The 26,325-nt window shown below is 41.1% G+C and overlaps 1 protein-coding gene across 7 annotated transcripts in view; it reads left to right on the plus strand.

Moving 5' to 3' along the window:
* Positions 1 to 830: 830 nt before the first annotated feature.
* The window catches only part of pacs2 (phosphofurin acidic cluster sorting protein 2), a 34,713-nt gene continuing 9,218 nt past the window's right edge, over positions 831 to 26,325 (plus strand). For 4 of the 7 annotated variants that reach the window (XM_061697055.1, XM_061697059.1, XM_061697060.1 and 1 more), the window contains exons 1-16: positions 831 to 1,234; positions 18,258 to 18,345; positions 18,464 to 18,553; positions 18,853 to 18,978; positions 19,216 to 19,378; positions 20,566 to 20,639; positions 20,752 to 20,832; positions 21,812 to 21,871; positions 21,952 to 22,106; positions 23,970 to 24,060; positions 24,135 to 24,194; positions 24,328 to 24,452; positions 24,948 to 25,080; positions 25,261 to 25,365; positions 25,445 to 25,551; positions 25,883 to 26,037. In XM_061697055.1, the coding sequence (XP_061553039.1) occupies positions 1,116 to 1,234; positions 18,258 to 18,345; positions 18,464 to 18,553; positions 18,853 to 18,978; positions 19,216 to 19,378; positions 20,566 to 20,639; positions 20,752 to 20,832; positions 21,812 to 21,871; positions 21,952 to 22,106; positions 23,970 to 24,060; positions 24,135 to 24,194; positions 24,328 to 24,452; positions 24,948 to 25,080; positions 25,261 to 25,365; positions 25,445 to 25,551; positions 25,883 to 26,037 (1,732 nt within the window). In that variant the 5' untranslated portion in view covers positions 831 to 1,115. The remainder of the gene's footprint in view (positions 1,235 to 18,257; positions 18,346 to 18,463; positions 18,554 to 18,852; positions 18,979 to 19,215; positions 19,379 to 20,565; positions 20,640 to 20,751; positions 20,833 to 21,811; positions 21,872 to 21,951; positions 22,107 to 23,969; positions 24,061 to 24,134; positions 24,195 to 24,327; positions 24,453 to 24,947; positions 25,081 to 25,260; positions 25,366 to 25,444; positions 25,552 to 25,882; positions 26,038 to 26,325) is intronic. The other 3 variants (XM_061697057.1, XM_061697056.1, XM_061697061.1) reach the window with 3 other exon arrangements.

The following is a 26,325-nucleotide window of genomic DNA, read 5'->3' on the forward strand; positions in this document are numbered from 1 at the left end:
TGAATTTTGATGTTTGTTAGGATACAAATTGCAAGGCAAATACAAGTGGACATTTGTTTCCCCATTTGTGCAGAGTAACCTGAGCTCAATGAGTTATCAACCAGGTAAACGCAAACAAGTGAATGTGGGTCAAATGTCGCCCAGGGACAAACACGGAGAGGAATGCTTATTTCATATATGTTTTGCTCTTAAACGTCGTTAAATCAAGTAGAGTGGTGGAAAAGCATTTCAGCCAACTTTAAAATGTCCACGTGTCTGGTGCGATTATTTAAGAATAAAAATTGATGAACTAATACATTAATGTTTTAAAAATCATACAACCAACGATATACTGAATATTGGGTGAAAATCACCGTTTGTTTTAATTGATCCTGAAGTAGCCTTCCATTCGCACATGATTGAAATGAAAAAGGGGGAAAAAAAACGTCTTAAAAGTCCTTAAATCAACAAGATTTGGAGAAAAATCTTTTGCTTCAGTAGACTTAAATGTCCATGTGTCTGGTGCGATTAAAGAATACAAACTAACACCTTCAAATTATGCGATGAGTAAGAATCGTTATAAATTCTCTTTAAAATCCCTAAATCACAGATTGGGTGAAAAATCAATTCATATAGACTTTTAAGATGCCTTCTGTATGTGTGCAGTTCCTCTCCTTTCTCCCCTTAAAAAAAAGATAAACATGTAAAACATATAATGTCACATTTTCCGATTTTATTCTAGATTAAACAAATATATATTTATAAAAATATATAAAAAAAAAAAAAAGGGTTCCAGCTCCGCCCCTCCCCTCTGCCTGTGCGCCACGAATCGGCCCTCATAGGCGGGACGAGGAGCGGCGTGGTGTGGGCACAACAAGCCCGGCGCAGCGGTCACTCGCTCATCTGCGCCTCGGGCTCGGCTCCCCCGCACCCCCCGCCCTCCAAAATCCACCACACCGGCACCGCACCTGAAGCCGAGACGACCTGGCCGGCCAGCGACGACGAGCTGCGGCCGAGACAAAGAAGGAGACTCGCCCTCGACCGTCGCACTAGCGTGACCGAGGGACGCCTCTCTTTTCCCGGACTCACATCCAACACTTAAGCCGGTGTGCACGAACACTCCCGACCCGGGCACCATGGCGGAGAGAAGTGGCCGGCTGAGCTTCCCTGGCAGCGGGGCTCTCAACAGACCGGTGCCGATGAATCTGTTCGCAACGTGGGAGATCGACGGCTCGTCACCGAACTGCGTCCCGAGGTAAGCCCGCCGCGGCACCCCACGGCATGCGGCGCCGTTTGAAAAACTTTAACCCACGCAGCACCTTTGCCACGCCGGGCTTCTGCGGCGGGTCCCCGGGCCCAGGACTATGGTGGGTCGTTTGAGATGAAGGATTGCATGCAACTGGGAGGGATGCTCCACACCCAAATGCCCCCGCCCCACCTTAGAGTTAATATCATAGAAAACAACATTTGATTTCATTTGATATATAATGTGGCTCAAACAAACACATTTACATTTATGCCAACAGAATACATCCGATATGATAATAGGACACTTCATTAGGTACACCTGCAGCCATCAATCCAACACAATTGTTTGCAATGTGATGCAATGATAGACGACCCCAGTGTTTCCCACCTGGTGGTCTCCATTTTTTCCCCTCATGATACTGTATCCATCTATCCATTCTCTGCACCACTTATCTTGACTAATGTCTCAGGTGTGCTGGAGCCTATCCCACCTGACTTTGGGCAAGAGTGTTATGGGCACACACCCTGAACTGGTCGCCAGCCAATTGCAGGGTACATATAGACAAACAACCATTCACACCTACGACCATTTAGTCTTCAGTTAACCGACCATGCATGTTTTTGGAATGCGGGAGGAAACCGGAGTACCCGGACAAAACCCACACAGGCATGTGGAGAACATGCAAACAAACGACAACAGCAAAAAACTGCTGAAAAACGTTTAAAACAAAGAGAAAATAAAAAATACAATAAAAAGAGTGTGCAGTGCAAGAAATATAATTTAAAAGTGGAAATGCTCTAAAAAGCATGAGAAAAATAAAAAGAGTTATTTTTTTATTTTTTTTTACCTGGACTTAAAAACATTCGCACTTGTGGCTGATCTCACTTCTGCTGACAACTTATTCCATTCGTGTGCAGCATTATGCACAGTTTGACGCTTCATTTAAATATAGGAAAATACCCCAAAAATCTGATTGAATGCAAATGTATTGCACTAAAAAGTTAAATACAACTGAACTGTACTCAGGCAATGATTCTATCGCGTAACACTCGAGAGAACCCGCGTACCACACTTTGAGAATGACTGCACTCGGATGCATATGCTAAGATAGTCGTTTAAAACTAAACTATAAGTCTACTTAAAAGTAATTCAACAACTTCCCCATGTAAACTAAAGAAATAAGTACGTGAAATATATTCTTAACTAAACTCGAGGATAAGAATGCTAAATTAAGAATGCTAAAATAAGCTAAGCAAATGTAAAAGTGATTCAACATTTTTTTTTTGCGGAGATTCAAAATTAGAATCTCATTTGCCCGATGTAGCAACTCACAGATTACAGCCAATCAAAATGAGCATAAGTTTTCACACATCCTAAAAATACAATTCCGGATTTTAAGCTTCCGAGCCGCTGCCAAGACATTATATACTAAATAAAGTAGCCACATATTGTATTTTAAAACAATAATTAACTATATAATTTCCTATGTGCCTGTGGATGAAATAGCGAAGCTTTGTAGTTTCTGTTGCCCAAATGTTTGCGGGCGATGTACGTACCGGCCGAATCCATTCAAGTGAATGGGAGCGAGCTGAGCCTTTCAGTGTATCCCCACTCTTCTCTTTATTCTCGCCCACGTCCTCTCTTTGTAGCAACCCGCTTCTTCCTTAACTGTTTACGCTAAAGGCATCCATGGAGCAAACCGCTCAGTGTGTGGGTGCGAGTTGCCAACCGTCATATTTTTCCGCTGGTTCGGCTGTATCGCGCGGTGCGGGGCGGCACCGGATGCGTATGCTAACATAAGCCTTAATGCTAGTGTGCTAACATAAGAGCCTGGCTAGCTTGGTGAAACGATGCTTCAGCAGGGATTTTCTTCTTCTTCCGTTTTCGCCATGAGATTCCCTCGTGATTGTCTTTGGTCTTAATCGGAAGCAGTGATTTCTTATTTCCTTATCTAATCCATGTCCGCCATTACTTCTTGCTGTGCCCGCAGGACTCCGAGGGGGGCCTCAGAGGCGCGAGGCTATTAAGCGGCCAAGCTTCTTGAAGTCACACGTGGCTACTCGCCCACACGCTAAATCAGCCTTCTCGACGCGGAATTGTGGCGGTGTGCTAATGCTACAGAATAATTGATTCTGTCGTTGATTAACTGATTTTTTTTTTTTTTTTTGCTTTGACTTACGAACACTGTTTGTCAAACTAAACATAAAACATAAAATTATTTTGTCAAACTAAACATAAAACAAAGAGAATTATACACAAATTCTACATTCTGTGTTTAAAAGAACCTGTGTGGACAGCCTCTGCTAGCTTAATGATAGCATACAATGGGAAACACCATAGGCACACGGGCTAACCGCTATCATCTATGCACAGGTAGTACAACACATCTAGACAGACAATATGTTAATACTCCCAGGCATATGTTCTTTATCCTCTGTGAAGAACGACTAATATTACTGGCATACTGAGAAGCTGAGGGAGGGCTGCGGCTCCAGTACTGTGTAGTTGTATGTCTGTCTAATACTGCCCCCAGGTGGCCAAGGCGCGCAAACCAGATTGAGCAGCACAAGTGCATTGAAGGAGAAAGTGTGACAAAAATTATAACAATCTATTTCATTGTGGCATTACTGTATCGGCTGGAATGGATTAATAGCATTTGCATTCATTTGAATGGGGGAAAGATGATTTGAGATTCAAGCTTTGTAAGTTACAAGCGTGGTAAAGGAACAAATTCAACTTGTGCAGGTATCTCCAGGCACCACTGTAAACGATGACGTCAATATAGGAAACAATATGAAACAGTGTCAACTCCTAAGAACATTGAATATGACGCCGCAGTGCGAGCCGGCCATATTCGAAGGCCGACCCGGCTGGCGACGCTCGGGACACTCGCTCTTTTGTCCACCAGGGATGCTCGCGCTGCAGGAATGCAGAGTAGGACGGCGGAGAAGGCGGCGAGAGCCTCTCTTTGTTTGGACGCCCCCCGCTTTTGTTCGAATTCCTCCTCCTGCATCCAGGGAATCTTCTCCGTGGGAAGCCTTGCTCATGTTCGTGCCTTGATGTAGCTGTTAATAGCATTAGCATTAGCAAAGATAGCCATGGGTGTTATTTCATATCATAATAATAATAATAGTTGCAACATGAATAAACACAATTCAGCCTTATGTATGTATGTATTAGTTTTATACTGTTTATCTTTTTGTTGTTGTTGTTGTTCAAATAAAAAATAAATAAATGCAATTTCATGCCCCGGTAATAAAATGGCATGATTGATAAAATCATAATAATAACAAAAATGAAAACATACTTTAATGTTGCACAGTATACTCAAATCAAGGTTACATTTACAAACCAGTGTGTAGTACTAGTAATAACAACAACAACAACAACAACAACAATAATAATAATCCAGCTTGTATATTATTAAATATAATTAGATGCACTAAATTATTTCCAATTATGAACAACAATAAAATACAATAATACACGTTCATAAAATATTCCACATATTCATGATCATTATTATTTCTCTATGCCAATCGGACAATAGAAAGACAAACATTTGATGCCATAAAATGTCATAATATTGCAATTGCTAAATTGCTAAGCTAATGTGAGGCAAGTGTGCTAAGCTATGATCATAGCTAATTATGCTAAACTCAGCACTAAGTTAAGTATGCTTAGCTTGAAACAAAACAAACAAACAAAAAAGCCTCCTTTCATGTTAACCCTGCGAGGAAGTCCTTTGTTCACCAAAAATTGGTCAATACCAAGCTAACGCTCGCTAACCTTATGGTAAAACCCATTGGATCTTCTTCTTCTTCTTCTTCTTCTTCTCTCGAAAAGCCAATCTTAATGAAATCGATTTGCTCTTTTGATGCTGACTAAAGTGAGCTCTCGTCGATGTTACTTGTACTTGACGTTACACTTCCTGTCCTCCTTGTGAATCTTAATTATTACATAAGAGCAACGTGCTGACACAGCAAAGTCCTGGAGGACACACGCACACACACAAAGGCTGACATTGCGCAGTTGCAGCTATATTACACTGTATTTGCGCCAATACAATATAAGAGTACGGGTTAGCATACTTAACTAACTTAGCATACAGGTTGGGCCCAAAGTCGGTACTTTGAATGTAAAATCATTTTATTACATTTACAGGGGGCGTTACAGCTTTTCCTTTCTGCCTCCATTTTCTCTTCCTTCTTCCCCTCCCACAGTGTTGCTCTTTATTTTGCATCCTTACTTACATCCTTCTTTTTCTTTTTTCCTGCCTTACTTCCTGACCTCCTTCATTTCTTCCCTTTTTCTTTCCTTCCCGCCTTCCTTCCCTCAGATTTGCTTTCTATTCTCGCATCCTTAATTCTATCCTCCCTGTGCTGCCTTCCTTCCTTACCTCCTTCCTTCCTTCCTTCCTTTTTTGCTTGCTGCTTGCTTTCTGTCAGACCCGATTTTATTTTTGTACATTCTCAGTGATGCCACGTTTTCGGGTTTGGCCGTATTTTGTTACGGGCTTTTGCCATGTGTTCCGCTATTCCAGATATGTAAAAAAAAAAAATATTCCCGAGAGGCCATGTTGCACGCTAGGTTAGCTTGGAGTTTGCCAGTGTGTCATGGGTGTGCGTTCTGGTTATTGTCTTCCCCCTTGTCTCGTACACACCAATCTTCCTCACGTCTGGCAATCGTGCGGGTAGCTAGCTGCGGCTGGCTAGCTAGCGTGGCTAAACACATATGAAGAATGTTCCTGAGAGGTGATGCTAGTTGTTGGCATCTCGGCATCCTTCCTTCCTTCCTTCGCTGACCTACTTTGCTGCCTTCCTTCCTTGGTTTAGTCGGCATGCTAAGCACACAATAATAACATTGCGTTACAAACGGCCTCCGAGGACGTTGATTGTCCTCGCCATTAGCGGGATTTAAACATATTAATCCATTACACGCAGACATACAGTACACGCACACACGCTCGGCAACGATTTCCCGTCACTAAATGAACATTCCCGTTCCACACGCTGTGGGGGGGTGGGGGGTGGGGGGGGAGTCATTTTGAACGCTTCCAAATCTCCACTTGGCCGCGTTAGCAGATTAACGGGGACTCTCACTAATGAACGCTATTGTCCAAAATGGCTTTTTACCCGATTGTTTTGCTCAGCGACTTCTTTCTGCTAATGTAGCGCACATTACTCATTTTACAGACCTCGTCTCATCACTCAAGCAAATTCCACTTTTTATTTATTATTATTATTTTTTTAACCCACCCCTGGCAAGTTTTCTCGTGATGTAATTGTCAGATGTTGACATTGTCATTTAGCACCAGCGCCTCCATTTTGATTCATATTCTTAAATGCGAATTTGTCATGTTTTCTTATTTTGCACATTGATTTGTCATATTTATTACTTGGCACTGTCTCTCTCTGTTGCTGTGCTTAGTTTATGACCTGGAAGCTGTTTGATTTGCACCCAAATGTTGACTTAAAAGACATTAGTAATTGATGGCAGCACTATTTGGCAGTCCGCTTTAGCATTTATTGTGATTAAGAAAAGTCCTTGTTCAAAATAATAATCGATCCGTTTCATGCAGCGCAGTAGAACGCCACGGGGAAAAAAATCAAATAACTCGGCAAAGTCAACTTCAAAAATAGGTCGACGGAGAATTTCTGTCTCGCAGCTCCGCCGGGACAAAAAAAAAAAAAAAAAGGTTCCGGCGGTGCAAACAGGGTCCAGCCGGAACCTTTTTTTTTTTTGTTTTGTTTCACACGGACATTTATTGTAGACGGACGCGGTGGTGGGCCACTAATAAACTTTGCTAAAAACGACAGAGGAGCATCTGTAAGTAGTTTTTAAGACACAATTCGATGTGTAACGTACATATAACCTGTATGAGTGAGCTGAATGGTAGTTTTTCTTTTTCTTTTTTTCCCCCAGTGCGCTACTGCTAACCGGTTTACAAAGGCTGATTTTGTTGTCTGAAATTCTGTACACAGCTTATACCATACACTCGGTACCAACATATGCAGTTTAAGGATAGAAGTCCAGCCCTCATAAGAATAAAATGCATGTTAAAACCAGTTTTTTGTGTGTGTGTGTGTTGGGCATCCAAACGGATTCGGGTTGGCACACTCATTCACTCATCTTTTTTATCCACGGTTCCTCTTCCTGTCCCTTTTCAATTCCTCTTTCTTTTCCCATTCCTCTTCTTGTTCCTTTTCATCAATTTTGTCTTCCATTTCCCCCCCTCCTTTTCCTTTAAGCTTCTCTCGTTCCTCTTAATCTCTTCGTCCTGTTCCTTGTCTGACTCTTCTCCCCTCTTCCATGGCCTGTTCTTGTTCATGTTTAGTTTGTTTCCTCTTGCTCTGCTCACCTTTCCTTTTCCCTGTCCTCTTCCTGTTTCTTTGTCCTTCCCTGTTCCTTTTCCTGTTGTTTCCTCTTCCTTGCCTCGCCTTGCCCATTTGCTATCCTTTTCCTCTTCCATCCACTCTTCTCCTTTCCTTTTCCCTTTCACGTCCTCTTTCTTTATCCCATCCGTATCCCTTGCATGTTCCTGTTCCTGTACTTGTCATTTCCTCTCCTTTTCCCGGTCTTTTCCAGTTCCTGTCTTGTTCTCCCCCTTTTTGCTTCTTCTCTTCTACAAGTACTTTCCTCACTCCGTCCTGTGCCCGTTCCCTTTTTCCTGCCCTCGTTGCTTGACCTGTTCTTGTTGCTGAAGCTCTTCATCACCCCTCCTCCTCATTCATCTTTTATTTACTTGGATAATAAGAATGTTCTTTCGCCTCTGTGGGAGCCATCCGGATCGTATCATTTTTCCCCAGATAAGCGTGTGCGTGCGTACGTGTGTGCGTGCGTGTGTCGGGCTAATTAAAAGGCAGCACAGTGAGTCCGCTGCCAAAAATATTCAAGATGAAAAGGAGCCTGACACGGGTCTTGGCGGCCCCTATCAATAATGTTGTTGATGATGATGACGATGATGAAGATCATGATGATGATGATGGTAATGATGATGATGATGATAACAACGCAGTTGTATCTTCTGGGTCTTTGCGGAGAAAAGATGATGATGACGATTTGCCCTCACCTTAATCACTCTTTTTTTAAATCCTTCTTTCTTCCCTTTGTCATCGGAGGACAAAAAGCGATTTGTATGAATAATTAATCTGTTGGAGCTCCACGCTAATGCTAATGAGTGCATGTAGAAATAAAACACTTATTTAGTTTTCCGTCATTTTATTTTATGTATTTTTAATGTGATCCTATGTTAAGTATAAAGTAAGTATTTTATAATTAAAAAAAACTTAGTTTCTTCTTGACATACTCCTTTTTAATTAGCCCAACTTAGAATTTGACTGAAACATTCACATTTACAATTCACAATAATTAATAATACAAATGTTTTTAAAAAATGATTATTTTAAATATGAACTTATGTGAAATACAACAAATATATAATCATTTTTTCCTACTACTTTAATTATTAATCAGACCAAGGGTTACTTGGTCTGATTAATGATTAATGATCTGGCCGTTATCATTTGTAATTAATGATGAATGATTTGGCTGTTTCTATTAAAAGGACAAATTAAAAATAAATAATAATGAATGCAATTTCATTTAATATTAAATGCATTGTTTAAAATATGATATGAAATTAAATATGTTTATATATTTTAACAAACATTTTGTTCCTTCTTGCACTACAAATTGACGATTTAATTAGCCATTATTTAAAATACAAAGTCATGTGAAATACAAAATATATATTTTTGTGTTTTTTAAAATGATTTTTCCTTCTCAACCTGCCACAACATTATAAATAAATCAATCAATGACTTAATCAAACAAATCCATGTGGACGATTGTGCGCAACTTGGGCACTTTTCTATTTTTCCTATTTCGCACGCTCCTTCTCTCGCCTCCCACGTTCGGGCCAATTCATATTGATTCAGAATTAATATTTCGCAGGTAGCCTCATGTGCGTCTCTGTTCTACAAAGGCAAACGGGCTGAAGCTCTGGGATTTTCGCCTTTCGACTCACAAGTCGTGGCGTTCCCACGTCGCTAGGTAGAAAACGCCAGTCCTTCACCAGTCAGTGTTCCTCCTCATAAAGAAAAAGAAAAGAAAAAAGACTGGAGAAGGTGAGCTTTAGATTTTAATGATCCACTGACACACAAAAACCAGGAAGGAGTTTCGACTTTGCCTCACTGACTCCCCTGTTTATTATTATTATAGGGTGTGCGTGTTTGTGTGTGTGGGTCTGAGCTAAATGACAAAAGCACTCCAAGTCCAAAGTTTCTGCTATCCTAGCATCTTTATTAGGTACACACACACACACACACACACACACACACACGTACTATTTGTAGATTGTGCAAGTGTACTTAATTATATGGCCTGTAAACTAGTTCACAAGGATGAGGTCAATGTGTTGATTCAGGATGATCTCCTTGGAAATCAGTGAATCGTGACTATTTTTGACAGCATTCAATTCGAGTTGGAAAAACCCCCCAAATAAAAACGTCAAGTAATAACATAAGAAAACGGATGGATATATTTAATGTCAAGAATGAAACTGTTTGTGGAACATGATTAAATGCTGCAATTCAATTCATTGCGCTGCTCCTTCTGGTGTGCCCGCCTTGGCCACCGGGGGCCATTAGAGTGCAGTCATAATAGTCATGCAGACAAATGAAGAATAGTACTTCTGCTTCTACCACTACTGTAAGGGACTCAATAGTATACTGTAATATTTACAGCGTTTTGCATCGTTCGTTAGCATTAAGCTAAGCGGACTTTAAGGCAAAGCTATGTGGTTCTTCGAAGTACACATGGTGTAATTGTCTTTGTTTTCGTTTAAACTTCAACTGGGTCTTGGCGTTAGACAGCCTGAAGCCTTTTTTTTTTTGGATGAATTATTCACAATTTGCCAAACCGTTGCTTGTCGTGACGTGAGTTGAGTTGAGTTCGCCGCCGTCATACAGCGCACGTATCTCAAGTTTGTGCTCGCAAGTCAACGGAAACAAATTAGCCGAATGATGGCTCGTATCACAAAAATCTTGGAGGTCGAGTCACTTGTATCTCAAGGCACCATGAGACCCAATGATCAGTAAATGGGCAAATCAAATATTCTGCCTGTTATTATCGTATACTAACATTCCACCATATCACATGCGTGTGTGTGTGTGTGTTGTTAATGCAGCATCACTTATTCACAGACTTGTCCTGTTATAGCATATTCTTCTCTGGTCTGACAGGTTGGGCTTCAAATCTATTTTGGGCTGCCATCACGCACACACACACACATGCACACGCACGCACACACACGTCCCGAGCCAGCCCGTAAATCCCGCTGCTGAATATTGCATGAGCAGCTGAACAGTGAAGAGGCGACGGCAGGCAGACGTCTGAAAAATGTGGAGAAGCCACAGCGGATTGATTCTACACTGTGTGTGTGTGTGTGTGTGTGTGTGTGTGTGTGTGGTCTGTGGTTACCTGTTTACCATCTTGTACTCAACACGAAATGTTAGTGACTTAGCAAGATGCTCAGTGACCAGTGTGTCCCAATATTCATGACTGTGCGTGCGTGTGTGTTAATGTAGTCCGGATTGCAACACTCACACAAAAGCGCTCTGGCCCGCAGACTTTTGAAATATTCGTACTTGCTGAACTGTTTCCCAAGCTGCCATGTTTAAATTGAGAGCTCTGTTTAAATGTCGATGTTGCTAGGCAGAATTCATGATTGTGGTGTGATTTGCCGTAAAATTAGACAGGAGAATATATCTTCAAAATCTTTCCATTCCGTAAATACAGTATATCCTTTTTGTCCGAAAAGCAGTTCACTGCCATTGACGGCTTTAAAAGGCAAATATCCTTGTTCACTGGGAAGGCTGGCAGTGAATGAGTTTTAACAGCTGTAAAAATTCAACTTTTTCAGATTCACTGAAAAATAGACCACAGAACATGTTTTTTCTTTTATGTAAACACACTGTCTTTGTTTTCAACAGCTGCTAAAATAAAATATAATCTGCCACGCCACGTAAACATCATCTGTAAAAAAAATAGCCGCATCAAACTATTTTTGTGAAGTACACATCTATTTTTTTTTTATTTTTTTTTTTTGAACAGCCACAAAAGCATGCTTTGTCACGTAAGCATAGTTTGATCCACCATAAAAATAGCCCGCAAAACAAAAAAAATTTGGTCACGCAACCATACCTTTACATAATAGTTGTAAAAATGTGCGTTTTTGTCACGGAAACATAGTTTGATCCGCTCGAAAACCAGACCGCGGAACATTTTTTTTTCATGTGAACATACTATAGCTTCTTTTTTTTACAACAGCTGCAAGAAAAACACAATATGCCACGTAAAACTGCCCGCAGAGCATAAAACTGGTGTTGTCAAGTGAACGTTCTGTTTGAACAGCTGAAAAAATCCGTTTTGTCACGTAAAAGCTGATCTGCTGTAAAAGCACACAACACAAAATCTTTTGTTTTCCACGTGATCATACAGTATATTCTTCTATCGAACATATGTAAAAAAGCACATATTTGACATGTAAACATAGTCTGACCTGGCATAAAAATAGGCTGGCGACAAAATGTTTTGTTGTTTTTGCCACGTCCGGACCTGCATATCCCATTTATTTGAACAGATGTAAATAAAACCTAAATCAATCCAAATAAAATGCATAAGTAAATAAAAAAATACCCCCGAGAACACACATCTTTATGTCACATGAAATGATTTTGCATTAGGGGCCGTGCCGCACCAAACGCAGCCAACGCTGCTGCGTTGTTTTTTTACTTGAATGTGTCTCCTTGTCCTTTCCCCTTTCCCCGGGTGTATGCATCGATTTTTGCTGCGCTTGGTGCCCAACGAATTCTGCCCAGCAACAAGTAGCTGAGCTAGTGGACGACGTGTCTCAATTAAACAGACATTTTCCCGAGAACTCCGAGCACCTGGCTCGTCGTGCGCTTTGATTTTCTGCGTTGACTTCCAGGGTTGCCATGGAAATCATTTCCCTCTTCTCGGCCTGTGCTGCAGATGTAGGTTAACAAGCGCACATCGATTATGTACAAAGTGGAGCCCAGGCACACGCTCTCACCACTGTATATGTGTGTGTGTGTGTGTGTGTGTGTGTTTGTGTATCTGAGATGCATTACGAGCTACTGTACTCTCGTGTGCTCGTCGCACGAATGCTGGGCCAGGAGAGTGCGTCCAATCATTTGACGTGAACATGCATCACATTTATTAAGCGAGAAGTCAACATACTGTACGTCTTTTCGCCATTGCTACAGAAGGCCGAAAGAGATTTTCGCAAATCGGCGGAGTGGCGTTCGTTTTCGTTTTTGCATGATAACAGGCTTTCCTTTTGGTGCGCCCGCCTTGTAGTATTTCTACTACTATTGTGACTCAGTAAAATGGAATATCAGTCATTTTCTATAGACGATTAATAATATATACCTGTCTGTATCGTTATAGTAACTCTTTAGCTAGCGGGTCAAAACAAAACAAAAATCGTCCGAATGGCGGCTCGTATCTAAAAAAAAAAAAAATAAAATTCATAAATCAGTCACTTGCATCTCAACTCACCACTGTAAACAGAATGACAAAAATAATCACATAATGAAAACAGCCACCTTGCACAATAGAAATAAGAAGAACAATAGAAATACGCCAGTCAAGTTACGCGCGTGCACATGCGCACACAACGCTCTTGTCATATAATTAATGTGATGGCTCCGCTCAGCAATTATTAATGAAAAAAAAAAACAGCTGCCCTTTCTCTTCTTAAGGGAACTAATACCCAAACACTCTCGGTCCTTTCTTTTTGTCTGCGGCCATGCGTGCGTGGCAGCTATGTTGTGCGCCTTTGCCGCAGGTGTTGCGTTTCCGGGAATCAGATCCCGATCGGCAACTTTCCCCGTGAACACGAAAGGTTGGCCCGCTTGAAACCCAAATCTTTGTGATCGATAGAAAATCCGCTGACGACAGGAAACCTTCGGATGCTCACCGGAGGACAACCAAGACAGACGCTTTTGTTATGAAGATGACTTAAAAAAACAACAACAATGGACAGTGGCAGTTGCAGAGTTAGCGCCGTTAGCTTAGCTTAGCATGAAACAGAGAATAACCGCTTTTTTTTTTAACCCCACGCCCCAAATCTCCCTCCAATACTATCTGAATACAATTGTTTTCAAGCTTATGCTAATACCCTTAGCAACATTCTAACACTTTCTAAAACATGTGTCCAAAGTCAATTGTGATTGTCCATATCAAATTGCGAAATCAAAATAAGCTAATAGCTAATGGTGAGTTTTTCTGCAAATAACGGAGAAGGTACCCCCTCCCCCCACCACCCCAGTATTTGTGAATGCCGAACCGCAAATATGCAGGAATTCGCTGTACATCCCTCGATCTACACCGAGCGTTGTTGTGCGACAGCTCTATCTGGTGGGTCGGGTGGGCAACTGCCCCACGTGTCCCCCCCCAATGCAAGCAGATCGTACGGACCGAAAGGGAAAATGAGTTCCTCGATCTTGACCTTTTTGATCGGATGTGGACCAAAATGCCCTTCTTCGCTCTCTCGCATCTCTCTACATTTGTGCTATTATTAGACATTGGCGATGTGTATTTTGCGTCATCCTGCATATTGTTTGATCTTGAAGGTCTTCCACAACTGACACAGTGCCAGCCCATCACCATCCTGTTCATGCCATAGAAAACTAATATGAAAGCAATAAAAAAAAGCAGCCGGCACCCATAATGACATTTCCACACTTCCTGCTCGTCCACCGGCCAAAATTACCTATAAGACGTCACTTAATCGAGTATCACATGTCAGCACTCTACTGCCTCAATCGTTAATATAGAGCCTTTGAAAATAGATGGAATTTTGCGTAAGAAAAAAAAAAAAAAAAAAAAGGAGAAAAAAGCCTGCGAGCGCATGAAAGCGAGGTCAAGGCTTCATTAAATGTCTTTAATCCCCGGCAGCAGTTCCGCTGTAATGGAATTGTATGCAGGCTCACCTTGAACCTTGAAAGGCCCAATAATACTCCAGAGGAGAAGAAGATGAAGAAATAAAAGGTCATTTCAACCTTTGTTGTGTGGTAGCGACCTACCAAATGGAGCTGTGGTAAAAAAAAAAAAAAATGATTTGTTCATATTTGGATAAAGAGGCAGTTCACAGAATGAATTTTCACTTTTAGCCATTACAGTCTGCTTGCATCGGGTCCCAGTGAGGCAGTGACCCACCAGATGGACCGATCTACTTCCTTCAAGTGGAAATGTGTCCCAAAACCTTTGTCCATCCAGTGTATCATGTGACTCGGCGATTGCATAATCCTCAGCGTAGCGCCACGCTGACCTCAGCAAAGGCTCGCGAGGCCATGTGTCCTTTGGGGTGACACTGTGGTGTGTGTGTGTCCGTGCATGTGCGCGTGTGTATGCATGTGCGTGTCACGGCAAAAATGTGGGTGTGTTTAAAAAAAAATAAAAAATAAAAATACAGAAAATCAGCAGCTGTCTAGTGCGTGCGACACGCAATGTAGCGCAGCACAGCCAGAACAGATGGAAGTCGCAGTTTTTGGGTGGCCAACACTTTATTACACAGACGGACACCAAATGAAACCTGAATGTAGCTTAGCCAAAACCACCCAATTTATTTATATCTGCATTTAAAACTGAGGAGTGATGTAATAGTGAAATTACGTACATTTGTGGAGGGGGAATAAAGATGATCTCGGTTTGTAAAGACTCATAGATATATAATGCAGAATACATTGGGAATGCAAATGTTGATGTATTTAGATGGATTTTATATTGACTGCAGATCAGTATTTAAAAATAAATTTATGTTAACAGGAACAATAATAATAATAATAATAGTAGAATAAACAAACAAACGACAAATATTACATATCAAAACCTCAATTTATTATGTATCGATAAGTTATTTAAAATAAAAATTAAATTAAGGACATATCATTTTATTTTTCTGTCTTGCACTGATTTAGAATTGATAAATTCAGATAAATATTTGATATTCATGCAGATCAGTATTAAAAACAAATTATTCAACAATAATATGACAATAAATATAAAACATCTATATGTAACATTACATATTAACACATATTTTGTATTTATTTTGTTAAATCATATTACATAAAAACAAATAACACACACTAATTAAATGTATGCAAACGTCTAACTTTGCAGAATGTAATGAAAAATTGAACCCCCCAAAAATCCTCCCCTCATTATTCTGGCATTTAACAAATAGAAATAATTTTGCTGATCCTAATTGACCTAAAATGTCAAAGGTTTAGTCTGATTTCACGTCAGACAGTGAGAAAAAGTCTTTTTATATAGTGGATGTAAACCTCTGGTTTCATCTGTACATATACGTATCGATACACCATTTTTATGTATACATTTATACATGATTGAATATTTATATATATTAAAATTTAAATATTTAAATATTATAATATTAAATATTTTAATATTTTTATATTGCATAATGTAATATTTCCAAGTCAATATAAAAAATGTAAACATTATTATATAATATAAATGACTGGAAAACATTTAAAACACGTACATTTGTAAATTTGTAAATTATTTGAAATAGGTGGCGCATATAATCTCATACAGCCAAGTCAATGCAATGTAATTTTAAGATAAAATACAAATAATACATCAAAGTTAATATTTTAAAACAAGTATAATAAATATTTTCATTTATGTTGATGACAACTATTATTACTACAATGATGACAGTGATGATGATGATGATTATAAATAGTAGTAGTAGTGGTATTAAAAAAATAATAATAATAAATCAGGTGAAAAATCCAAGTCAATAACATAAGTGTAGCCTGCAAGCCAGCCAAGGAGAAATGGGTCAGCACCATTGAAGCATATCCCCTTAGAAATAACTTATATAACTATTAAAAATAGCTGTTCTTGAGAGTAGATTAACGCTGCCAATTAAGCCCATTGTGCTCCATTCTAAAACAAAGAACAACATCCAAACCCAAACGTGGCTGGAAGATATTTAGCTCCGTCCGCCTTCGCATCTCAATTCCGACCACGGCACCGCACTCGGAACCAGAACGCAGAATGCGTCTATTGTCATTGTGCACGCAGGTCCGGGAAGACAATGCGCGCCTTCACGGGGGCCGCGGTGGCCGTGCCTGGGGGTTCTCGGCGCTCGTGCGCCGCAGTCCTGCGAGGAGAAAGGTCGCCATTGAAAGGTGCCTCAAACCCGCTTGTCTCAATGTTTGCTTTTTTTTTTTTTTTGTTCGGAAACTCTTATTTTTGTGTTAGGCTTGCCTGTATTGTATTTAATATATATATTTATACACGCACACACACACACACACATACATATATATATATATATGTATGTGTGTATTTCATGAAGGGGCATATAATCTAATATTTAATATTTCGTTTATGACTTGGCATTGTTAGATATAGATACATTTAGTGATGTATTCTCAATTGAATACAGATCAAGTCATAACAATAGTACAATAAAACCGGTTTGAGTATTCAAGTATTTACAAAAGTCTATTATTTTTAATACATATTTCAATTTATTTGGGATACTCTATGTATTCATGGATTATGACAGCTCATCGGGCAGATAAAATAAGAAATAAAAGCAATACAAAATATTTATTGCGGCTCATAAAATCTGCCAAGCGACAAGTCGGCGGACCAACGTGACGTGAGGGGAAAGGGCCCGCCCCGTCCTTTCTCTGCTGTGTGAGGCAGCAAGTTGGCAAGAAAAGAACTTTTTGGTAACGGGGAAACATTTCACTGGCCAATGTTTCACGGGCGAGGTCAGTGGTACAAAGTGCACCGTGGGGGTGCTCAAAAGGAGATGATTCATGGTGAGCCTCTCCGAATAATTTAGTCCAAAAGAACCAAAGGTATCCTCCCCCACTAACTTTTGTTTCGTACAGGAAGTGTCTCAAAACACCCCCCAAACTCCCATCCGCTTGCCTCACACACAAACAATGCCACCCCCAGGCCGGACCCCCTGCACAATCCTTTCCAGGGTGCCCATTTGGTTGTGTTGGCACATGCCCCCCATACTAAAGCCCCCATCGTAGCTCACATGAAACTAGAACTGCCGCACGCTCTTAATTTATGTGACTTATTCACAATATGTTACATCACATCCATAATAATGTTCTTTTATCCACAAGTCCACATTCACTTCGACTCGTGATTAATTAAGCCATCCTTGTAGAGCTTATTCTCGTTAGGGTTGCAGGCGTGCGAGAGCCAATCCCGGCTGACTTCGGGCGAGAGGCGGGGTACACCCTGCACTGGATGCCAGCAAACCACAGATAGGCAAACATAGACCAACCAGCATTTATACTCACATCACCTCTTAAGTGAGCCTAACATGCACGTTTTTGAAATGTGGGAGGAAACTAGAGTACCCAGAGAAAAGCCAGGCAAGCACGGGGAGAACATGCTTACTCACACAGGAAGGCCATACGAATACACGACCTCTGAACTGTGAAGCGGTCATGCTGACCAGTTGACCAATGGGCCAATGTGATTACTTTTATTTCATCAAATGATTTTTTCCATCTGCAATGTATTTTTATGTTTTAATATGTATAGATATGTTTTCTTATTAGTTTATTTACATATTTCCATTCTTAAATTCTTCAATTTTTTCTTTATATATTTTGTTTTTATTTTTCCATGTATGTTTTACTTATACACTTCTTCCCACAATTTTATTCTCTTTCTGTATAGAATAACATAACAATAATACACATAATTCATATAATTTTATATATTCTTACTTTACTATATGCTAATACTTTTTACATTTCGTAAATGTTATATCTTAATTTATGTGGACTTGTTGCCATTCTGTCTGCAGCTTCATGAAACAAAAACTAACGAATGGGTTGTCGCAGGGAAAATTAACGCCCTCTATGGAGACAATTATGTACTGCAAAGACTTGTGTTTTCTGACATGTTGGCTTTTTCCCATCAGGCTTTGCAGTCTGACTCTGAAAAAGCTGGTGGTGCTCAGAGAACTCGACAAGGAGCTCATCTCTGTGGTCATTGCCGTCAAAATTCAAGTAGGAATACACACAGTGATGCGCTTGATGAAGCACGATGAGTGAGTTAAAATATGCAAAACAGGAAGTGTGGTGTGTGTTGGTGACTGTGTGTGTGCATGCGTATGCGTGTATGTAGGGCTCCAAGCGCATCCTGAGGTCCCACGAGATCATGCTGCCGCCCAGCGGTTCCGTGGAGACAGACCTGGCCCTCACCTTCTCACTGCAGGTTTGAATCAGAATCAGAATCATCTTTATTTGCCAAGTATGTCCAAAAACACACAAGGAATTTGTCTCCGGTAGTTGGAGCCGCTCTAGTACGCAATATTGAAGACGCAGTATCAAGTACAATCAGCATTCATATGCTATATAGAAACATTTCTGTGTGCTATTTTAAAGAACGCTCAGTGCTGGTCCACATGGCTCATTCACTGACTGACTGACTGACTGATTGACTCACTGACTCATTCACTAACAATATTTCCGAGTGACTTTTTGCCGTTGACGTTTCGCGTTCCCTTGTATCAGTACCCTCACTTCCTGAAGCGCGAGGGCAACAAGCTTCAGATCCTGCTGCAGAGACGCAAGCGCTACAAGAACCGAACCATCCTAGGATACAAGACGCTGGCTGCGGGCTCCATCGACATGGCAGAGGTACGTGCGACTGGTCACATTCCACATTGACAAAGTGTTCCTCAAGGATGAGTCTTTGGGCCCATCCTTTTTGCGCCGTGCATGTGTTCTCAGCTACCTGCAGGCATCTCATACAACTTGTATGCAGATGACCTGCAGATTTAGTTTTCTTGAAACCTTGACAGTACGGGTGAGATAAGTGCACCGCTTCTTACATACTCACAGAGGTGCATCCCAGCTATTTTTGTCATCCCCCAGGTGATGCAGCACCCGACGGAGGGAGGCCAAGTGCTGCCTCTGTGCAGCCATCAGAAGGACCTGCTGGGGAAGGTTGCAGAGATCTGGATCTTCTCGCTCTCCAGCCAGCCCATTGACCACGAGGACGGCAGCCTGCAGGCCGGACACAAGATCAAATGCTCGGGTACCACTGTCAATGTCCATCTCGACAGTGACTGTGTTCGGAATCATTCACTCATTCCCAACTCCCTCATTACTAAATAGGGATTTTTTTTTTATAAAGTGGGCAATGTAGTGCACTCACCAGTCAAATGAAAAATAGTTTTGGAACACTACTGTGTTGTGGTGGATCTTCCATATCGTCAACTAAATACCTTATGGCTTTGCCCTAGTGCTTTTTGTGCTCGGGTTGCAATGTTGCTCTGTCAGCACACCTACTGTTCTCATTGGACATAGGACGCACCCACAGGAAAAAAAGTCAAATCATTCTAAATGTACCTTTGCACATTCTCAGACTGCTAGCTTCCTGTATGTCCGCATCACAAATGTTAGCACGTTAGCTATTCTCTTTGAAAATCATACCTGACCACAGGTCACAGGGTTGCAGTCTTCCTATATGTTAGCATAGCAACTGTTAGCCTGTTAGAATTTGAGTTAAAGTATACCCTTTTGAAATAGCGACTGACTACAGGGCAGAATTTCAGATCCTTGTCACTCTGCCTCTGCACTTTCTTCTTGGTATAGCATGTGTTAGCATTGTAAGTGTTCGCATGTTAACATTGTATCAATATCAATCAATATCAATAGTTCGCAACCACAGGGAAAAATGTAAAATCATTATCTATGTGCCTCAGAGCTTTCTCAGTCAAGATGCTATATTGCTAATTGTTAACGTAGCAACTATTAGCATGTTAGTATTTGAGTTATTCTCTTTGACAACAGTTCCTGACCACATCGTCATCGATCTGTCTTAGTTTTTTTTTTTTTTTTTAATACTAAGGATGTTATCTTGCTTTATATCACATACCAACTGTGATCATTTTAGCACAGCTGTTTGAAATTAGAATTAAATTGGAAGAGTTTCCGTTTTGTTGAGGCCAACGTTTAAAATACTTTAGTTCTATAAGGCAAGCCCAACTCACATAAATATTATTCACAAATGCGGGTTTTGAACTTGCAACAGGAAGCATGTCCATTCAAAATTTCTGTGGCAATTGTTTTAGTTATTTATTAGTTGTTCGATATTTTTAACGGAAGGTCCAACAGGTGAGGTTTATCCGGTGCATTGTACCGGTAATTATGCGACAGCAATGTTGTTAACGGTGCGCCCGGGAAGTGTTGAATAATTCCGAACACTTCTTCTTTTTCCAGATAACTACTCGGAGGAGGAGTACGAGAGCTTCTCCTCAGAGCAGGAGGCCAGCGACGATGCAGCACAGCCTCAGGTGAGATCATCTAGATTAAAAACAAACAAACAAACAATAGATGATCTGGTTTGAAGTTGAAGGAGCTTTCTGTTTTGTTTTTTTTATTTTTTTTTTTATTGGTGGTCTTCAGGATCTGGAAGATGATGAGTACGACGTGCGAAAGCCAAAGAAGCAGAGAAGGTCCATTGTCAGGACGGCGTCCATCACAAGAGTTGAGTAACAAAATAAAACAGAAAACGCTAATCCTATATGGAGTGGATTGGTGAACATGAACTGTACGATGAAGCTACGACTCAAGCTAAAATGAAAGCTAAAGCTTCAGCTTGAAGCAAAGATAAAGCTAAATCTAAAGGGCTAACACTTATGCTAAACTTAAAGCTTGACAAACAAAATCTAAAACATGAACATGAACATGGCTTTCAAGATAAAATGAATATTAAGGCTGAAAAGAAAGCTATGGTAAAGCTTCAACTGAGGATAAAAATGAACTTAATCTCAATTGCTTTTAACTTCATCTTAAACCAAAGCTCAAACTAAAACTAAAGCTAAAGCTAATACTAAAGGGAGGGCGAAGGTGAATATGATCAAATGTAAAATTAAAACTAAAGCTAAAGTTGAAATTAAAACAAAATCTTCTGGTAAAGCTAGCACTAAGGCTAAAATAAAAGTCACAGCTTCACAAACTAAAGATGAAGCTAGAACCAAAGCTAAAGCTTCAGCTAACGCTAAGACAAATTTTCAAACTAAAGTTAAAGCTTAACAATCGAAATCTAAAGCCAAAGCCACATTAACAGAAACTTGAAGCTAAAGCTAAAATTAGCTAAGCTAGAAAAAAAATAAAATAAATGCTAGCTCAAAAGGGTAAACAAGCTAAGACTAAAACTAAAGCTAAAGGTAAAGCCTCAGATGAAGCTGACAACATTAAAACTAAGATTAAAGCTAGACAAACTGAATCTAAAAGTAAAGCTTTTGCTAAAACAAGCTAAAGCTGCAAGGAAGGGGAAAGTGAACATGCACTGCAAACTAAAGCAATGACTAAAGCCTCAGGTTAATCCAAACGTAAAACTAGAATTAAGGTAAAGCTAACGCTAAAACGGAAGGGCAATGTGAACATGAACTTGAAGCTAATGCTAAAGCTGTCTAGTGTGCAGACTTGTTGCTGATTCTGTGTCCATTGTGCGGTCTTTTAGCAGCAAAACTTTAAGCAGAGAGTGGTGGCTCTCCTCAAGAGGTTCAGAGTGTCCGACGAGGTGACCGACACTTCATGATAATGATGATGATTCGACTGGAGTTGCAGGAGCTAATACTGTACGCGTGTGTTTGTACTAAGGTTCTGGACTCGGAGCAGGATCCAGCCGAGGTTCCTCCTGAGGTGGAGGAGGAAGATCTGGACCTGGATAGCGTGGAGTTCGACAATCCCAGTGACAGCGGACCCGAGCTGGACGACGATGACAGTGTCCTCAGCACGCCTAAACCCAAACTCAAGTGAGTACAGTCAGGTCCATAAATATTGGGACACTGACACAATTCTAATCTTTTTGGCTCTAAACCCCACCTTAACGATTTTGAATGAAACACCTGCAGGCTTTCAGCTTTAATTTGAGGGTATGCGGAAGTATTACAACAGTTAGTACAGCATATGTGCCTCCCAGTTTTATAGGGACCTAAAGTAATGAGACAAATGAACAAACTTTCACTTTTTAATACTTGGTTGCAAATCCTTTGCAGTTACAGCCTGAAGTCTGGAATGCATAGACATCACCAGATGTTGGATTTCATCCCTGGTCCCAGGCCTCCACTGCAACTGTCTTTAGTTCCTGCTTGTTCTTGGGGCATTTTCCCCTTCAGTTTTGTCTTTAGCAAGTGCATACTCAGTTGGATTCAGGTCAGGTGATTGACTTGGCAATTGCATAGCATTCCATCTCTTGGGTCCATGTCCATCCGGATGAATGTGAGCAGATAATATTGCTCGGAACGCTTCAAAATTCATCCTGCTGCTTTTGCTAGCATTCATATCATCAATAAATATAAGGGAACCAGTTGCATTGGCAGCCATGACACGACCACCACCACGCTTCACTGATGAGGTGGTATGTTTTAGATCATGAGCAGTTCCTTTCCTTCTCCATGCGCTTCTCTTCCCATCACTCTGATACAAGTTGATCTTTGTCTCATCTGTCCATAGGATGTTGGTCCAGAACTGGAAAGGCATTTTTCCAATATTGTTTGGCAAATTCTAATCTGGCCTTCCTCTTTTTGAGGCTCACCAATGGTTTACATCTTGTGGTGAACCCTCAGTATTCACTCTGGTGACCTCCAGATTTATTTTTCTTTCAAAACCTTGACACGCATACACCTTCCTCTGACTGTGGTAAAGGGGTTTCTCTTCACCAGAGAAATAATTCTTCATTGGGCGGCGCTTCACAGTGCAAATGGACTATGATCTGAAGCATACACTGCGAAAGCGACCAAAAAAGTGGAACGTTATGCAATGGGCAAATCGGTCACCTGACCTGAATCCGAGTGAGCATGCTTTGCATTTGCTTAAGCCAAAACTGAAGGGGAAATGCCCCAAGAACAATCAGGAACTGAAAACATTTGCAGTCCTGGCAGAGCATCACCAGGGATGAAATCCAGCCTCTGGTTTCGTCTGTGTGTTCCAGACTGTAGGCTGTAATTTACTGCAACGCATTTGCAACCTGTTCTTACAAACTGTTGTAATTCCTAGACTGTTCGCATCATTTGGAGGTAAGCACACTCAAATGAAAGCTGAAAGTCTGCAGTTAAAGCACATGCTATTCGTTTCATTTCCAATCCATTATGGTGGTGATTAGAGCCAAAAAGATGGGAATTGTGCTGTTGTGATGGGAGCTATGATGTATGTTGATTGAGAGGACGATTTTGTCTGGTTGTGATTGTATTATTTTATGTTTCATGTTTTGTTGTGTTTTGTGTAATATGTCGTGCGCTGCAAATCGTACAGTTCGTTGTATTGGTACTTAAAAAAAAAATTCGCATTGTTTTGCTTTGCTGTCTGCATCAGGTCGGCATTGGAAGTGAGGAACTGTTCTCAATTGCCTTACCTGAAATAAATAAATACATCTGATCATATTTGCACCTAAATATATTGATAAAATCAATACATAGGAATGAATGAAAATAAATCAATTTTGAAAAAATCCATAATTAAAAATATTTCGATTATTTAAGAATTTTAAAAAAGTATATTTTTTTAAATGCTACCCATTACAGCCACATCACATTTTATTTATTTTACATGCCTGAAGAGGAGTAATATATATATATATATATATATATATATATATATATATTAATTTACTATTTCAGGCCGTATTTCGAGGGTATTTCCCTTTCCAGCTCGCAGACGGAAATCGGAAGCATCCACAGCAGCCGCAGCCACCGCGAGCCGCCCAGCCCGGTCAGAGCATCAATACGTCAGTCATCAATACCATCAATTATATTCATCTTCATACGTTTGTGCTCTTATTCCAGATCGAGCCTGATAAAAACGAGTGTGTTGGCGAGGACAGTGTGTCTGACAACATTTCTTATGTGCGTGTCTCACACACACACACACACACACACACACACACACACACACACACACAGGCAGGTGCACGTGTACGCAGAGACATACAGTGATGCTGGTCCATATTAATGGAAGCTATTCCATTTTTTTTCCCAGGAGCATCCGGAGGCGGTGACGCCGACCACGGAGCTGGAGATGGACAACATGGACACGTTCTTGGACAGACTGCCCCCGAGTGGCAAGATGACCAAGACGGAGTCGCTCATCATTTCGTCCAACAGGTAAACGAATGTGACTGGATAATGCGGACTTGACTTCACGTAGAATGAAGGAACAAAGTCCACCATCTTTCCTCATACAGTTAGTGTCAGCCTTTTTGTTTATATATTATTTAATGTCTTAATGTCTTTGGGATGTGGGAGGAAACCGGAGTGCCCGGAGAAAACCCACGCAGGCACGGGGAGAACATGCCAACTCCACACAGGCGGGGCCGGGATTTGACCCCCGGTGCCCAGAACTGTGAGGCAGATGTGCGAACCAGTCGGTCACCGTGCCGGCTTGAATTTTCATTTCATTTTCATTTTAAAATCTATGCAAATTTAATTTCATTTTAAATGGCCCTTGTTTGGTACATACACTGGGAAGAGAAAAGCAACTTTCCCCTCAAAACACATACCACAAAGTTGGAAGCAAATGTTAATATCTTGACAAGTTCGAGTCCAACCCGTGATTGACTCATTTATCAGGAGCTGCGTGCGGATATTTTACGTTTCCAGGCAGGAGCCCAAGTTGGCGGGCAGGCGAGGTCGCAGCACGTCGCTGAAGGAGCGCCAGCCCAGCAGGCATCAGAACGAGAGAGCCAACAGTTTAGACAACGAGCGTGCGCTGGACACTCGCAGCCACCTGCAAGTAAGTGGTCACCATACAGGGTTTTTCCTGGCTCAAAATAAGGCAGAGGTCGTACCATTCTGATCATTTGCAGTGTCAACGGTATGCACTGGTAGTGTAGAAGTACATGCTGCTGCCTTTCATGTAGACGGCACGGGTTCGATTCCTAGTTTCCGTTTGTGTGTCATTCCGGGGCTGCAGATCCCAAGGAAGACGGTATACGATCAGCTCAACCACATCCTGGTGTCTGACAACCGGCTTCCCGACAGCATCATCCTCATCAACACGTCCGACTGGCAGGGGCAGGCGAGTTCGCCTCCGAAACATCTGTGAACGCTCTTTTGTTGAGCTCCTGTTTCACGCGCACGTTCTCGTCTACCTTCAGTACCTCTCAGACGTGCTCCAGAACCACCACCTGCCCATGGTGTGCACATGCACCACGGCGGACATCCAGGCGGCGTTCAACACCATCGTGTCCCGCATACAGAGATTGTGAGCCTCTCTTTTTCACAGTGTTGTGCATTAGATTTTTACTTCGTACATCTCTCTCACCTGGTCCCCTTTTCACTTGTTGCCCCCATCGCCAGCGTTACTTTTGCACATTACTTTGGATTTAATGTCATTGATTTAATGCAAGTTAATAAAACGTATTTTTGAATGGCTATGGAAATGTATTTGTACAAAAATAATTCTGCAATTGAATCACTACTTTGTTTTAAACATAAAATACTAGTAATTTGTATTTAAAAAAAAAAAAGAACAAGGCACAATTTTGTTGAGGATAATTTTGTGCATATCTGTGTGTTTGTTTGTGTGTGTGCAGCTGCAACTGCAACTCACAGACGCCCGTCCCCATCAAGATCGCGGTGGCCGGTGCGCAGCACTACCTCAGCGCCGTGCTCCGCCTCTTTGTGGACCACCTTACCCACAAGACGCCCGACTGGCTGGGATACATGCGCTTCCTCATCATCCCGCTGGGTGCGTATCGCAACTCTCTTTCTGCTTCATCTTGATGCAATGTTAGTGCTTAGCTCAATGCTAACGAACAATGCAAAACAGCATTGACATGCTAGCAGTTAGCGTCGATAGTCGTAGCTTTACGAGCGATGGCTATTTGAACACAAATGGTGGAGCAACACACGTAGATAGATAATGTACAATAAAATACTCACAGGCATATATTCATTATCTTCTACGAAAAATGACGAATATTACAGCATCTTACTGGGTCACTTACAGTAGTAGTACAAGAAGTGGTTCTTTGGC

The sequence above is a fragment of the Phycodurus eques genome, chromosome 14 (genome assembly GCF_024500275.1).
Source record: "Phycodurus eques isolate BA_2022a chromosome 14, UOR_Pequ_1.1, whole genome shotgun sequence".
In the NCBI taxonomy this organism is placed as follows: Eukaryota; Metazoa; Chordata; class Actinopteri; order Syngnathiformes; family Syngnathidae; genus Phycodurus; species Phycodurus eques.